Source organism: Fukomys damarensis, unplaced genomic scaffold, assembly GCF_012274545.1.
Source record: "Fukomys damarensis isolate Sample0158 unplaced genomic scaffold, DMR_v1.0_HiC HiC_scaffold_26, whole genome shotgun sequence".
NCBI classification, from domain to species: domain Eukaryota; kingdom Metazoa; phylum Chordata; class Mammalia; order Rodentia; family Bathyergidae; genus Fukomys; species Fukomys damarensis.
Window position 1 is genome coordinate 28,902,497 of NW_022900938.1, and position 18,086 is coordinate 28,920,582.

General features: G+C 35.2%; 1 protein-coding gene across 5 annotated transcripts in view; it reads right to left on the reverse strand.

The window, feature by feature from the left end:
- Csrnp3 (cysteine and serine rich nuclear protein 3) overlaps positions 1–18,086 on the reverse strand; it is a 176,531-nt gene that overhangs the window by 61,384 nt on the left and 97,061 nt on the right. For all 5 annotated transcript variants that reach the window (XM_010606882.3, XM_010606883.3, XM_010606886.3 and 2 more), the window contains one exon: positions 10,913–11,083. In XM_010606882.3, coding sequence (XP_010605184.1) covers positions 10,913–11,083 — 171 coding nt within the window. The remainder of the gene's footprint in view (positions 1–10,912; positions 11,084–18,086) is intronic.

Here is an 18,086-nt window from a genome sequence, read left to right on the forward strand (position 1 = left end):
AAAAAAAGTTTTTTTTTTTTTTTTTTTTTTTTTTTTTTTTTTGGTCTGATGATCTACTTGCTTAAATTTTCAAAACAGCTATTAATAAAATTTGTCTCTTGTGGGAATCATCAGCATCAGCAGCACACCACCACTATAGCTAACATTTTTGGGGCACTTACTAAATATTAAGTGTAATTAAAGCAATTTTGCTCTATTCACTCATTTTAACTTGAAATATAGTCACTATTCTATTAGCATTAGAAGGGCCGGGGATTTGGCTCAGCGGTTCCGTTGCCTGTCTTGCAAGTGCAAGGACCTGAGTTTGATCCGCAGTACCAAAACAAAAAAATTCACAGAGCATTAGGTGAGGAAACCTAGATCAGAGATACTTGCCTCTAAATAGATAATCTTTAGTGAGAATTTAGATAATTTGACTCCATATACTACTATGAGATACGTTACTATGTGTATTTTATTAATTTTAATACAGGGTCATCCCAGAGGGATCACACTAATGTGGGAAATACAGATGGTAAAAGATACTTTAAGACATGGAAAGGCTCTTAAAATATATGACCTAAAGCCTGGAAGTTTCTGTTTGCTTTACGTATCTTCTGCTCTTTCCTAGTAGAAATACACTGTAAGACAGACAAAAACGTAAAAGTAAACAATGTTGCAAACTGTGATATGCACGATGAAGAATAAAAAGGATGAGTTACTGAAAGAGAAAATGATGGAGATGGGGTAGTATTTTGGCTTTTATTCCTAGAGAAAGATAAGTAAAACTTATTAGTAAGTCTTTAGAACTTACATGAGAAGACTGTAGATTTTATTTTTTAAATTATAAAAGTACTCTAACTTTCAGAATGCTCATATTTAATGAAAATTAATAGTTTACTCCATTTACTTCTGATTGCTTTTGTAAATATAAATGAAAGTAAGAAAGCACGAATAAGGCATCTCTCCCCATTCTTCTATTCCTCTTCTTTCATATTTTTGTAGTATCCCTTCCTATGTATATTTTTTCTTCCATAAAAGTGTTGTTCCATGTGTGTTTTAATTACACAAGTGCTAAAAGACCGTAGAATCTTGCAACTTCTAATTTTCCCTTAACAGGTTATACATGGAAGTCTAGTTATTCATCCATTTGTATCCAATTATAATTATATGAAACGCATTACAGTTAAACCATCCTACAGTGATGAACAATTGTTTCTTAACTTTTCTTGACATTACATCTTTCAGGACTGTTATCTGGTACTCATGTGGTCATCATGAAACACCCTTCTTCAGCCAATTTCTCAGTAATTTGTATTGACAAAATTTAAAATGCGATGATCTGATGATAAAATATATGTTAGGTGGTGTCTTCTTTCAATTTTCATTTCTCTGATTCCTAACAGAATTGTTCATACAAGAACTAGTATGTTTTCATTCCTTATATGTTAATATTCAATACTTGTTTTATTTTATTATCTTTTCCTTATTTTGATGGTTCTTTTTATATTTAAACATTAATTCTTTGTCTATGATTTGCAAATATCTCCTACTCTCCTATTCTGTAGTCCACCGTTCAACTTTCTTCATGTAATATTTGATATATATGTGTGCTTTTATTTTAATGTGCCTAAATATATAACATTTCATGCTCCCTTATATATATATATATATATATATTATTGAATATAATATATATTATATCATATTATATTATATATATAATTGAATATAATATATATATTATTGATTTTTTTCTGTAAGTTTTAATATTTTGCATTTAGATCTGTACTTTTCTGGAAATTTATTTTCATATATGGTAGGAAGGAGGAATCTAATTTTATCTTTTTTAAATTTAAAAGCCATTTATTACAACACTGTATCCTTTCCTATCTTATTTGCAATGTCTCCTCTGTTTCAACAAGTTGTCATTTAAATACGGGTCTGTTTAGGCTATTTATTTGTTCTATGTGCGGACTCAAGCTAATTTCATGAGTTTTACAAGTAACTACTTCAGCATTTTGAGGACTGAGATCTGTTATGGTAAGCATAATCCCCACTTTCATTATTCTTGTTCAAAATTTCATTTGTCTATATTTTTAGTCCTTGATTCTCTCATAGGGACTTTAGAATGTGGACTACATATATATGTTATATATTGTGGAGAGTTTAATTATAGGAAAATGTGGGGAATAGTGTAGCAAATCTTCAGCTTTAATTTTTTAATCTTACTTTACCTTTTTTGGCTGAATATTAAAAGAAACTCTAAGGCATTTATCACTTTCATATCTATCTCTAAGGGGTGAGAACTTTGGATCTGCATGCCGTAGATGGTGTGACAAGGGACGGTCACAATGAAGTGCTGATATTTAAGCTGAAATACAAGGCCTCGGTCATGGGCAGACTGTTCCAGACAGAATCACAGTGCAAGAGGGTTTTTCATGTTCCAAGAACTGATGAAAGTTCTGTGTGCTTGGAGTCACGGAGAGAAGTCGGGAGAGTGTAGGTTCAAACATACAGGGCTATTGAAGGTTTTGGGAATCGCAGTGATGGGTCCAACTGAAAGTGGTTGAAAGCTTGGGAGTGGTTGAGAATTGCAGCAGAGAGAAGAGGCTGAAGCTTCAACAAGAGGGGAAGCAGGGAACATAGAAAGGCTTGTGCCGCAGAACAAAGGGAGATGACAGTGATGCCAACTCGGTGGTAAAGCACAGAGATGAAGGGGTAGATGTGGAATACGTTTGTATGGAATATGGCTGTGGGAGAAAGAGCAAATATACAAGTAGACAGGAACAATTGTTAAATACCTCGCAGCAGAATGAAATAAAGAGCTAAATCTGTTACCATTTATTAAGGCGAAATGTGAGGTCCCTGTCCTGAATTTAAAATAAATCAGAACTAAATGAACTGTATTTATATAATGTTAGTGATCTGACTTAGCAATGCCTTTTCCCCCCTAGCTGATTCAAAGGATGTTGAAGGTGAAAGCAACTTGGATTTTCTCAAGTGTGTTATACAGTATCTGCATAAATAGCTGCACAGCATCCAATTAAACAGTGATGTTTCTGCCTGAGAAAGCTATATATAAGCAAATGAAACTAGAAAGGTACATGGTAGGAATGCATAATCATAGCATGGCCCTATTTAAAACACAATTCAGGACTACAAATATTTGAATATGACAACTGATAAATCGGGATCCTGATATACCACAATAACACCCATCAAAGCCATGAATTAGGACCAGGGACTTAGCTCAGTGATTCTGCTGCCTGCCTTGAAAGCGCAAGGTCCAAAGTTTGATCCCTGGTACCAGGAAACATAAATTGTAGTTAACTTTTAAATTGATATTTATTCTTCTAATGCCCATGCTATTACAAACTCCTACAATAAATGTATCTGCTTTGCTTTGGCTTTATAAAGTTTAGCTGTATTTTCAAAATTTTTCATAAAACTAAATATCATTTATCATGTATTTAACAGTAATTGAGCCAGCACCAGTCCAAGTACTAAAAAGACTAAAGTTTAGCTCTGTAAATCTCCAGAAAAGAGGTTATTTTCACAAACTGATGTAAAACAGAACACAGTAAGTGTTGAAAAAGTTCTAAAATGACTATACACTATGAATTTCCACAGAAAATAAATTATATCTTACTTATATACTTCTAGCTCCTAGTAGGAGGCAGGGAAACAGCAGGTGCCAAATGCCTAACATCCATGCATTCCTTCAGTTACGGAGGTATTTGTTAAGTGTTTAGTAGATGCAAGGCACAAATATTAAGCTAAAGATTTTGAGGCGATGTTGCATGGTGATATACTGATATCACCATGTTTGGAAAAAAATACTAAAATAGAAAGAAGAAAGAACAGTACAAAGTTTTTGAATGATGTTGAAATGTTATTAGATTCTGAGATGATGGTGAAGAAAATAAATGGAATGAAACCTGGTGGTGTTGTCATGCAGAAAGAGACATGTTGCATAAACCTTGCCTTGGGTTAGAAGTTAAATAGTCACAGATTGAGAGTCAGAGGAAACGTCAGTTCAACATGAAGAATAAGGTTAGAGAAAGTAGAAGTGAGAAGCTATTTCTGACTTATTATTATTGAAATCCATGATCTCCCCAATGAAACAGTGTGACCCAATTCTACTGAAAAAGCCAACAGACCTTCCAGAACATTCCAGCAAATGTCTGTCTTCTTCCACTAATAATCATCCCAACTGCTTAACTCCCTTATTTCAGCACCTTATTTAAACACCTGATGACTTAAATGGTCTATGTGTGGTGTTAAAATGCGGGCCTACCCTTGTCATTCTCTCTAGATATGACCTGCAGCTGGACCCACAATCCCCAAGACCAAGCTAATTTGTTCTTTTCCAAAATAAGGAGAAATCTCTAATTTAATAATAGGTAAGAGGTATCTTTATGTTACTTATCTTTTCTTACTTGATCTTTGGTCTAACTTTTGAAACTAGTCTGAATTCTTGTTTTTAGAGTTATCATCACAGAGTAGAAAGGAATTTTTGAGGGTAAGGAGGTCCTGACTCCTGTTCAAAGACTTCTAAAACTCATATGTTGACACTCCTCTGTGAATCAATTACAAATCACTGACTCAGAGGTGGACTGCAATGACTGCAAAGGTAAGGTCTCACAATTCTGGGTGGATGTGAGCTGTCACTGTAATTCTAATTGGTATTTATTCTTCAAAGTTACTGCTTTGACCTAACTGAAAGGTCCTGGCACACAGCCTGTAACACAAGATACACTGTATTTTTAAAAACTTCTCTTAGTCACTTTCCCATCTCTTGGACACAAATATCCACCACCCACAATTTAAAAGAGTATATTTATTTTGGCTCATGGTTTTTAGGCCATGGTCTGCTGGCTCCAAAGAAAAAGCAAGATGGCAGAGGGGCATTGTCAGAAGAACAGGTGTGTAACATATGGCAGCCAGGAAGCAGAGGGAAGGGAGAAGCTGGAGACATTTTAGATACAAATCATAACAAAACTCAATGTAAATCTTCGATTCATTTTAATTTCTTAGTTAAGAGAACTTGACAGACACGTTCTGGTCACCCTTCCAATGAGTCTCATGTAAAAATCTATTTTCTATTTTTTATTGTCAAATATCATCATCAAGTATGGAGCCAGCGGGAAGGAAGAACACTGGGGACATACTCTAACCCAGCAGCTCAGGATGGCTGACTCAGTCCCTGTATATTCAAAGAGAAAAGTTAGGTCATGGATGGAAGAAGGGAGGGAGGAGGAAACACAGATTCCTCTAAAATCCAGCTCTAAGTGTAAATTATAAATATATCCTGATTGTTCATTTCTATTTTTATAAAATGAATACAGCAACTCTTACCTAATCACACAAAATTTTCAGATACTTAAATAACTCAAGAATAAAAATATTCTATAAATCAGAATGTGTTATCCCTATGTAAGACATCCCCTATTGCTTTAATGTGCAATTTAGAATGTCCTTTTATGTCTTGATGTTTTCACTTTTTATACAGTGTGATTTATTTGTGGAAATACTCTGTTGCAGGAAAAATAATGTATTCCTTTTGGGACTACGTTTCATCACACGGCTTCTTGTTTCTTGTGTAAAGTGCCAAGAACCTTCAGAAGGCAGAAAAAAAATCATTCCTCTCTGCTTGCTCTGTAGCTCTCCTTTTGACAGTGCTCAAATACAGACTGATTGGCTAAAAAGCCACAGGGATTTGGTAAAACAAAGCATTCCCGAGTCATACAGAATCAGCTATTCTCAAGGGAGGTATAAGATATGACCTTGGTGGATCACTGGTAAATATGCGAGCTGCCTAGCAAAACTCAGAAGTTCAAGGAAAAAAAGCCACCAAGCCCTTCTTGATTTACAGTTGGAAGCTGTTAGTATCATAATGTAATGTGCTACCAAATGGGATATTTAAAGAGACAGATTATAGTAGTACGGAATTTTCTACTCCCATAACTGCTGCACGAACAAAATAATCATATCAATTCCTATACAAGTAATACAAAACAAAATGTTATGTAACATTAGCGTTTGTAAAGTATTGGGCACATAGAATATTTTAAACAGGAAAGATTAGCATATGATGAGAATAGGATTTAAATAAGGGCAACCACATCATTCAAGATCCCAATATGAAACTAAATTGTTGCCTAATGATATATAAAGTTAATATTCTTCCAAAATCCTTTATTCTGAGACAATAATCACTTTTATTTTTGACAGCAAAAAATGAAATTGTATTAATGTGACCAAAGGTTCACATTGATGACACTGCAGTAACACATACCATAATCTTAGACTATATAAAACATCCTTTTATAAATTTATGTACTTCTAGACTTAGATTTTTAGAATTAGATTTCTAGGGTAGCAAATAATTTGAAATGCATTTTTGAAAATGAGAAACTCTTAACTACTCCTTTACATTCATTAAAATGTTCCAATCATTCATAAAACCAAATACTGTAGGCAGAATCTTTGTTATTACTCTTACTTTATCTTTCAGTCCAAAATGTGACTACAATGAACAAAGACTATTAAACGAGAAGGGACATTTTTATACTAACATTCTTTAATCTTTAAAAATCATAGAAAATCTCTACATGATTCATTCTTAACACAAAATTAAATCAGCATTTTTAGTAAATTAATCATGGCATTACCACTGATATTAAATGATACATTCTCTGAAGTACAAACAAATATTTTTATGGCTCTTACATTACAAAGTACTTTCTAAATTTCACTGCCATTAGCAGCAGTGTGTGTAGCTTTGATGTGTACTGTGTGACCTTTACCAATAGGTAGGTATGAGTATTTTGTATTGGAGGGAGGAGTACTAATTTCATAGAGATGAAATTTCAGTAGTATTGTTTTAATATGAGTTTTAATAATTATTATTGTTAAATGCCTTAAAATATGTGCTAATCACATTTCCTACTATGTGGATTCTCTTTGAGGAAGTGTGTAGTTTTTAAACTCAAAAATTAACATGTGTTTTTAATACTTCATTGAGAAAACAACCCCATATCAAATGAATTTCCCAATGTAAACTATTTTTCTTTCTCATTGGACTTTGTTTTGTGCAGTGTATAAGTTTAATATTTTTATATTATTAAACACGTTGTGTTTTCTGATATGATATTTGCTCTACCACTTCGAAGCCCATATAATGATCCTACAAATGTCTCACAAATATGCAACTTCTCTCATAATTAAAAAAATATTCATTTATACACCTGAAATACATTTTCTTCATGTCATGAGATGTGAATCTCAATTACTTGTTTTTCTAATTAGCTGATAATACAATCATTTATTTTAAAAATCCTCTTTCTTATTGTTTAGTAATACTGATTTTCAAATATGTATTAAATTGTTGTATGTAACATGTTGGGATTTTCTATGCTTTTCTACACACAGCACATTAGGATAAACTTTAGTTATATATATATTTTACTATAAATTGATATCAGGAATGGCTTTTCAATATTTATGAATTCTTTAAAAAATCTCCCTTTTTTCTCACCAGCTAATTACTCCAAGTAAATTTTTCTTTTTGTTTCACTTTTTAAGAAGATCTAGTTGAGGATTATTTTATTGAGAACATATATATAAATTAATCTGGAAAGTATTAATAGCTTTTATATGAATTTATATATGGAAATATAATGTACTTCATTAATTAATTCTTCTTATATCAGAAGATAATATTGTAAAGATATATCCAACATTACATAATTCATGAGCAAAATGAAATAGTAGGAAAAGTAAACACTAAGAAGTAAATCATGCATTTATGAGAAATGATAGAAAAATACAGTGAATGTATAAATTCAAAAGATTATTACAGAAAAAGATACATTGTCATCAATCTCCTTCAGAAAACTGCATTCCAAGCACCCTTGTCTCATTGCTTTTGCCACCATGAAGCAGGGCTGTGCGTCCTTTTAAGAGACTTCACCTGTGCTGTTGTGGCTGCCCCGACATCCTGAATGGATTCAAAATGATTACCTTTCAAGGTCGTGTGGACTGTGCGGAAGAGTGAGAAGTTGCACGGTGCCAGGGTTGGTAAATAAAGCAGGCAAGGTTGCAGCAGAACGATTTCACCAGCTTCCCTTGCCACTGACTGGTACTTCCACAGTAACATTTACTATGTTTTGGATCACACGTCATGAAGCCACTCATGAAGGAGGACTTCAGAACTGCTTCAGAAAACGGCCACAATGGTGGGATAAGAGTGTTTAAAGTGAAAGGGATGTTGTGATGGGAATGTATCTTGTTCTACAATGAAGCTTCCAAAATGTAATCATTCACTATTTATTTTGATCACATCATATATATCTAGGCTCGAGTTCCATGTGATCCTAGGCAAGAATCTTAGCCTCTGTAAGGCTCTGTTATCAATGAAACAGAGTTTGTACGTTTGTACCCCAAAAATGCTAGCTACGATCCTAATTTTCAATACAGCATGTGCCCAGTGTCAAGACATTTTACAAATTTCTTTCATTTATATCATTGCATTTGCTCTGCTTGATCTTTTCAAAGCTCTGTGAGAGGATGGAGAGATTGAAGGGAGGGGAGGACAATTGGGGAAAAATAAGAAACAATACAGATTATGTAAAGGTATAAATTTCTAACGATGAATGTCATTATATTGTATATTTAAAATGTACCAATAAAATTAATGTAAAAAAAACAAGAAGAAAGTGGCAAGAGTGATGGGTCAAGTATTCTCAAAGCAAAGGAGAATATTTGAGGGGGATGGGTAACGAAAGAAATGAATTAAGATGTATTGTGTGCATGTACTAACTCCCTCTGCTAAATGAAACCACTATGTACTACAAATATATACCAATAAATAAAAACATTTACGGTAATAAAAAATTTAAAAATAAAAAAAAATCAAAGAGCAAACGTATCTTCCTTTGAATAAAAAACACAAACTTGACTGGGTAGGGTGGTGCACTCTTGTAATCCCAACACTTAGGAGGGTGAGGCAGGATGATTGCCTCAGTTACACAGTGAGTTGACTGCCAGCCTGTTCTATACTCTGTAGAGCAAGACCTCAAAAAAAAACACCCTAAAAAATAAATAAATAAAATTCTAAAAAAAAAATCCCATTTTATATCATGATACATGTAGAATAGTCTATGATTTTTCAGCCATAATAGTTATAATTGCCAATTCATCATATTTTTAATTAGTTGTGATTACTTCAAGGAATACTATTGATTCCTTTTTGTTTTTGTTTTTGTTTTTTGGTGCTGAGGATCAAACTTGGTACTTGTGCTTGTGTGGCAGGTGGATGAACCACTGAGCCAAATCCTTGGCCCTGATTCTATTACATTTATCGCACACTAAACAGTTACTAAGCTCTTTGCTACCTTTTTGTTTGTGTATGCTAGTGAGGACTGAAATCAGGACCTTCACACTGAGCTACATCCTCCACCTTTTTTAATTTTAATTTTTAATTTTGTGACAGGGTCTTGCTAAGATGCTAAGTTGTCCATGCTGGGCTCATATTTACAACCCTCCTGCTTCAGCTTCCCAGGGTGTTGGGATTATAGGCACATACCACCACAGTCTGCTTTTTTACTGCCTCTTAAGAAAAGGTTTAACTCATTTGGAATTTTTTCTATTTTTTGGTTGTCAAAGTTTCCAATATACAGTTGGTGTTCTAACTATATTATATTACATTCATAGTATTAATAATTTTCACTTATAAATTTATGTATATTTATTATTTAGAATTAATTAAGAACAATAGTATTAATAATATCAACTAACAAAAAAAGACCAGCTGACATGTTACAGACTGACTTGTTAAAATCTTCCTGTTATGGCTTGTGTTTAAGTGTCCCCCATAGTCTCTCACAGATAAGGTGGGCCTTTCTCCTGTAGAGATGGCTGAATCAGGAATTTCTGATACTGGGTTAAGGGCATGTAATGAATAAACCACTACAAGTGAGTGATTGGTTTGGCACGGCCCTAATCCCAGTAATCTGAATAAAACAAAGGGACAGAAAGATGTCCTTAAGGCCCCTTGGCTTCTGCTGCTTTGCGTGCTCCCTGCTGTTTGTTGCTCCTTTGCGATGCCTGTTTGCCATCCCTGCCTTGGCACCAGCCCACTATGGCCTGAAACCTCTACGGACTGTTAGCTAAGTAAACCCCTTCCCCTTTAACTTTGGGTGCTATTTTTGTAGCTAGAGAGAAAAGTAACACACTTTCCCGTTTAGGAAACATAAATTCAAAATAATGATTTAGTTACCTTGAATTAGTTCCCCTTAGCTTACAGAATGCATTAACTTGAGGATAGTCCAAGTCAATCCTTTACACCTCATAGTACTTTGGATGATTGAAAAGCTAACCTCATAGTGTGGTAGGAAAAGGAACCAAAGGGAAAATACTTCTTTCCTAGGTGGGCTCTTCCTTGGGGAAGACCGTGATGAGCAAGGAAGAGGCCTTGGGCTGCACATCTGAGAGAGTTTTGCTGCTTTCACATCTCTCATTAAATCACAGCTGCCTGAACAATTTCTCATAACCTACATCTTCCACTGTTAAATACAACCCCTCCCCCCAGGACATAACTTCACTTATGAAATTTAAAAAAATTGAATTATTCAATCTTTCCTAAACTATTCCCTGGGCACTGGATGCTTTCTTGAAAAAGTAGAAATAATAAAATGTCCATTTTCATGAAATCAGTTGGCTAGCATAATAAGAAATTCACACCACAGCTGTCTGAATAAATAGAATCCATTAAAAAATATTTCATTTTTAGCTCATTGTTGTATTTGATTAGAACGATTTTTTTAAATGTAGGAAGGAATAAGTAAAAAGCAGAAATGACCGAGATAACCCTATTCTTTCCGCGGCGGAAGCCGAGCGTTGGCTCCCGCTACGTTCCAGTACTCACGGGGGAAGCAGCTGGAAGTGGACGGATTGACACTGTCCCCGCTGTCAGCGCTTTCGCTGCTGGAAACTTCATCATCTGATTCCCGCACAGAGGAGCAGGGCGAGGAGCCGTCAACTTCTTCAAACTTCCTCTTTAAAATTCCACTCATAGCTGCAGCGCTGTCACATGTACCTGTAACAGGAACGGGAGCAACGGAGCATTGAAATATTTGACCGCTGAATGTGTAGCCAAGGTCTCCAGAGTCATTTTTATATGGCTTTTTATACATGAGCTGAGCTGCGGCTTTCTTTTGAAAGGATCGCTAAGCAGATCTTTTTTTTTTTTCTGTTTATTTTCAAATTAACAAAAACCAAATGAAATTAAATAAAAAGATCTGACCATCTGTTTACCAAAACATTTCTTTTTATTTTTTTAGACATGGTTCAATTTCATATAACACCATTCCCATTTGTCGACAAATTGAGAAAATCCACCTGAGCCCATGAAATTCTGTAAAGAAAATGGAAATCAGTGTCCCCCAGACCTAAATGATTACTGCAATGTAGAAAATCACCTGGAAGAAATGATCAAAACAAGTATGTAAAAACCTTACATTTAAGTTTTAAAATTCAAGAAACATAATTAGCACTTGAAATGTATGTATAATAAAGCATTTGAAATCTCAATTTTAAGTCATTTTTATTTCACTATCACAGTGAGATGAAAATGTACCCCGTACTACTTGGTTGCTGAAGCAGTTGCTCATTCTTTTGAAGAACTTCCTAAGGCTGTTTTCCTGGGAGACAGCACTAATTGAGTAGAAAGCACTGGGAACAGCCTGTAGACACTATTTCTTCTAAATAATTTCTCTTGGATGGATTGGCTTTGCCCTGTCTCTCACCTACCCTTTCTCAACCTTTTCCATTTTACTATGACATATGCAGAGTCAGCTAAAGGACATAAACTGTCTTTGCAGTCTAAGGAGGTTTTAAGGGATATGCTACATATAAATTAGTTATATGGACATGATCTTACATTGCTAAATTAGGTTAACTTAGCTGAAAGTATTAATAAGTCGATTCCATGCATTCTGTCTTGCGCCTCATTTATATCAGCTGATTTTGAGACCTATGTGAGTTGTTTTTAGCCGTGCTTTCTTTTTGCTGCAGGAATATAGCGATCAGTCCTATAGATCAAGAGGAAGGAAGACCCTTAAAACTGTTCCAAGGTCCACTCAGTTATATGATTTCAGTACTGCTCTATAAAAACCTCTAAAATCATCTCTCCTCTGTGCACGTCACAGAGCTAGCAGCCTGCTCAGATCCCCTGAGCTGGGCCAGCTTTCCACTATCTGATTCAGTAGTTTTCAAAGTGCGCTACCTGGGTCAGTAGCAGCAGTATCACCAAGAAGGAGGTGGCTTAGAAATGCAAATTCTCAGTTCCCATCCCAGATTTCCTGGTGTCAGAAATTTCCAGGTAGCAGGGCCCAGAACTTTGTACTTTATGACAATTTTGAAGCATACTCAAATTTGATGACCACTTGGCTAATTTCTGTCTGTGCTCTAGCATCTCCCTCCCTAATTTTACCTTCTTTGTGGGTTTGTCACACACCAGCCCTAGACACACCTTAACATCACACTCAGTTCTTAGTCAAAATCTCTTGATCACCCCTAGTGTGATTTCTAATAAAATTAAAATAGTATTAGATGTATCTTAAGGATTTATTCTTAATTCCAATTTACTCATTCATCTAAACCTGTGTTGGGTAAATGGCATACTTATGCTTGGCTCCTTGAGTGGGGTAAGAGACACAAAAAGGAGTTGGAGTATGTTACCTGCCTGTACACAGCAAGCATCCACCCCACTAGACTCCATCAAATACAACAAAACCCCCTTGTTTCATTAATCCATGTCTTTCCTTGACTGTTATAGTAACAGTGAAGACAGCTGATAGCAATAAGAAGATCTCACTGTCCACCGTTCTGAGAATAAAATCTATTTGATGGTGATTTTTACCCCATTCAGATTACCATATTATTTTCTTCATCTTAAAGAGTGTGAAATTCATAAAATGTTCATGCATATCTGAGAAGGGTGAAGAGGAAAGAAAGAGATATTTTAAGTAAAGTCTTGAAATAAAAGTAGGACAAGATATATAAATTTTAAAATCGTTCACTTCAAACAAGATGCAAAATAATTCATGGGGGAGAGACTCCAAGAAATAAAGTGATACGGGACAGAAACCTATGTTTAAAAAGTATATTTTTATAAGTACATTTTATAAGAAGATCTTGCAATGGGAACAGTTAAATGCCTTGTCTTTCTTAAGCTCTACTCTCCCTCCCTTCCACTTCCTCAGGAAAGGCAAATTTCTCAAAAATCAAGAACACCATGTGGGCTACAGGAAACCATGTCCCAACATCACAAAGGGTAGGACTCGATTCTCTTCTCTCCCTTTCTCACACCCTCAAGGATGAAAGGGGGAAATGTTGGAAAGATGGTATGGAAATTCCAAAGTTGCTTCTTTTCTTTTGCTATTACATTTGAGACTGACAAGCCCTGAAGCAGTGGAGATGTAAACTGGATATAACGTCTGTCTGGATCTCTAGTACTGAAAGAGCCTGAGCAAAACCCAAGACGAAGGAAATAAAGAACTGGTTGCCTGGAGTGGGAGAGGTGGAATGATGACATAGTTTTAGGGAGTCATAACCTTTACATAGATACGCATGAGACTGAAGGGCTAAATTGTTGGCACAGCAAAACATCTTTCTAGTTTCACCGTCTTCAAAAGATATTAGATGATTATGTCAAAATGTCTTAACAAATTATGATGGCAAATGGTCCACTGCTTACCGGAATGTATCCTTTAATATACTTAGTAGTGGAAGGGCAAAGGCAGATGTGGTTTTTCTCCCATGTCATCTTACTAGGAGAGAAAAAGATGGAAGGATTTATGATGAAGACCCTGTTCTAAAGTGGTACATGCCTAGTTTGCTGGTGTCCTGTGTTGGTTCGTGAAGAATCTAAGAATGGCAATTTGTACCTTCAGAAAGAAGATCCAGGTGAGGAGAATGAACGCCTATGCTATTACGACCAAGGCTCTTTAAATGCAACACCTTATGCGTTTCTTCTTAAAGATGAAGCACAAATAAACTTGGTAGATATGAAAGCAATGAAAAAGGGATTAAACATTTCAAATTTGCCTTATATCCATCAAAGCCCAAAGAAAGATCAGGCAGGCATTAACTGATTCTAAATACAAGAAGCTAACACTCTAAGCCTAGATAGCAGCCATTTTATCCCAGTTTTCACTGTCTAGTTCAGAAAACATGTGCTAGGCAAGGGAACCACCATTTCTCTTGGACTAAGACAAGAGCCTTGTAACTGTTCTTTCCCATCTGCTGACATTCACTTTCAACAACTTGCTTCCCAGGTTGCAGGCAGAATGATAAACTTAAAATCCATATCTGATCACACTAGCCTATAGTTTAAGCTCTTAAGAGACTTCAGATTGAGATGAAGTTCAAATCCTCAAATTGGCTTATCTAGTCTTTAATGATCCAATCAGAATCCTGAAAGACGTAAGATGATTAGTCTAGCTTGACTCACTTCCTCATCCTCTCTTTGAGCCACTGGCCTTGTTGATATTTCAGCTTTTTATAAACTTTCTGTTTCTCCAAATTGCCACTTCTCTGTGATGTTTAGGCCAGCTGGTATACTTTTCCTTCTGATCTCCTTTTAAATTTTTGCCCATAGCATTTACTATCTTCTAAATCCATATTATATATTTCTATGTTTATTATTTGTTTTCATTTCCTGGTAAGAGAGACAAGGGCAGGGAATCTTTGTTTTCCTTATTGATATTCCAAGGGTATAAAATAGTGTCTTATACACAATGGATGCTCAATAAGTATTTGTTAAGTGCATGAAAGAAATCCTTTCATTTCGATACTGTATCACATCTGTTCTCTTTTTGAGTGGGAGCTCCAAGAAAGCAGAGATCATATTTCTCCCATTTATTGCTCTGTCTCCCCCTACTAACAAAATATATGGCATATTTGATTGAATAAGAATCACAATGAGAAATAAAATTGACCTTACAACACCATACAATTATTTATTTATTTATCATTTTGCTGACAACACAAAGAGCACTTCTAGACTAACATAAGCACAGGACTTGGGAAAATGCTGGACTACTTCATGCAATCCAAAGTAGAGCAGAGAGCCATAGCTTAGAAAATGCACGGAATAGAACAACTTTGGGGCTTACAGCTGTAGAAATTTCTTGATCATTCCTCCAGACTTTTTTGTTACCATGTCCGGTAACGATTTTGTATGTATCACAGCTCAAGTGTAATGTTTTTAAGGAAGAGAAACGTTTTGCCTGTGTTGGGTTTAGTGTCTGTCCACTGATCATCGAGCTCCTTGGCCAGTGGGCTGAGGGAAACATTCTAAGAAGGGAGCCAAATTCAGTGGTTGTACTCCAGAGTCTATCTCAGAGATATGAGTAAGTTCAGTTGCATTTCAAAGCCAATATTCTCTCCCTATCCAACACTGATTTATCTTATTATTTTAATTTATTGATATGTAATATGTGAATTTACCTGCTTGCCAGGTTCTCAGCTTAGGATTCCCCTTCCTCTGCATCCAGAGTCTCTTATCTATTTCCAAATTTAACTTAGAAACTATTTTAAAAGCATTAATAAACACACTTATTAACATGTTCTTCTTGACAAACATATACTATTTATTTCCTATTTGTATTAGATATAACCATTGTTTAGAAGCTTCTGCACTCACTTATGGAAAATGTGGTTAGAAAAATAACATTGACCAACAAAGACTACTAGTTTTTTTATGGTTATGAGTACCCTTATTTCATTTAATATATTTCTGGCTTATTGGAAAGGTAAAGAGAATAGTGGGATCAATGGGAAAAGTATCAGAATCCAGAGGGTGTAAGGCGACAATAATAGAGAGAGTTTGGCTAAAAACACAAATTATGAAATGAACAAAAGTACATTTGGAAGAATGGCTGAAGCTAAACTTTGGGTATAGGTTTGTTACTGCTCATTTTATTCTCTCTCTTCTCTGTGTTTTCATTTGTCTGTTTTTTGAGACAGGGCTTCACTATGGAGCCCAAGCTGGCTCCAACTTGCAGAACTCCAGCCTCAGCCTCCCAGGTGCTGGGTTATGAGTGTGTGCTACCATGCCAGATTTTTACTCTCTCTTGATGGCTTAAATATTCCACAACTTTCATAATTTTTATTATTTCATTTATATTTATCTAATTTTTAATCTGTTATTCTGTCCTTATTTCCTAATGTTTTATCTATTGTAAAGAAAGAACAACAAAAATCATGCCGTAAGAATCCTAAATCCCTCAGTCCTGGCCATCAGGTTACCTTGGTCGTAAAAGTACCATAATTGCTGGATATATCAAATCAAAGTGTAGGATACCTAGTTAAATTTGAATTTCAGGTAAAAAGAAATAAATCATATTTGGAAGATAATTAAACTATTTTTCGTTTATATAAAACTCAAAATTAGCTGAACTTTATACTTTGATCTGACATTCTTCCTAATTGCTGTCAGTGAGAAAGTAAATTGAATATGCAATCAACATCAGAAAAGCCACCTACAGGATTGAATCACGCACATGAAAACTCTCTTCCTGTCCTTTACCAATCAGCTGAAACACAGTAAGACATTTCAAGTCATTAAGGTGAATCATGAATTTAGCAAATACTTGGAAAAAATGAGGGGGTGAGTAGTGGTTGTGAGTTAAAGACAGGCCTGCCTATCTCTGAGCAGGAAGAAATGAATGTCAAAGGAAGTAATTCTGGCCAGGCAAATATTTCCTTATGATATTTGGGTGATCCTTCAGTGAGGTGTTGCTTTTTTTGTTGCAGAATGAATCAAGGGGTATAGTTCCTGTTGAGTTCTAGGAGCATTTGATCTCATGGTTTCTTATTTCCTGGAGCTGTGTAGAACATCTATACTTAGGGCGTATTCCCTTAAGAGCAATGGGAGGCATCCAGAGCCCCTCTGTTCACTTTTACCTGATAGACTGGGTTTTCCTCAGTGTTGCTAGTTTTACGGTTAAGCAGTATGAAAGTCATCCTTTACCACAAAGATTAGTAACAAAGATCCTTCCACTTTAGTGATACAGCAGGATCAGGGGCCAAGTAAAACAACTTGCATTACAATGTAGCACAGGGGAGCGATGCTTTTCATGATTTGTCAAAGAACAAGATAATCTATTTTGTATTCTCCAACAAATTCTTTCTGCAAGTACAAAGTGCTAAGAAGTTACAAATGAGTTTCCTTCCAGTGAACCTGATGATGTAAGGTGCTCATTTCAATCAGCAACAGACTCAGGGCACAGGAAGTACCAGTGTCTGGGTAGAGTCACATAGGAAAAGCTTTTCTTGTTTAGCATTAGGGGTATTTTGTTGTTTCTTCCAGTTTCAAATGATGAGGAGAGAGCTACTACAGCAGGCTGATGGAATGTGTCTCGATTTCGTGTAATTGTTTTTTGTGTTTCATATGTTTTTAGCCTGTTAGCCCCACTGTTCATCTGTTTGTCTGACAATAACTTTATAAAGATTTATAAGGTAAATGAATAGATCTGACACTGGCAGAAAGAAAGAGGAGGTTAGAGGAGAAGGGGGAAAGAAATGAGATGTATTAGGTACATGTAGTGATTCCCCAAAATGAATGTAATTGTTATGTCCTGCAAACATGTACTAATAAAGTTATTCTTTAAGTTTCACTTTTAAAAAATGCTGGTGAAAGGCTCAACTGTGATGGCAGGAATACCTTAGCCTGAAGTTAGTTTATATTAAATTCTTTTCATATCCAAATTTTTAAACTGTACTTTTGAGTAATCTGTGACACTAATCAAATATTGATGACAGTTTAAAGTCTCCACCAAATAAAATAATCGTTATTCTAATACCCTTCTTGAAATAAATTATTTCTTTGACAGGTTTCGTAATATCTGAACAATTCTTGGATTTTTCCAAGGACTTTGGCTGGATGTATAAACTTTGCTTAGTCCTTCAATGAATTCATTTCCTTCTATTCTTTCTTAGTTTTTGAACTCTTATAGTGTTCTGCAGAGCTGGCATTAGATAAGATAAAGAATTCCTCTTCGATGCTGAGTATTATGTGGCATTGTATTTTCCTT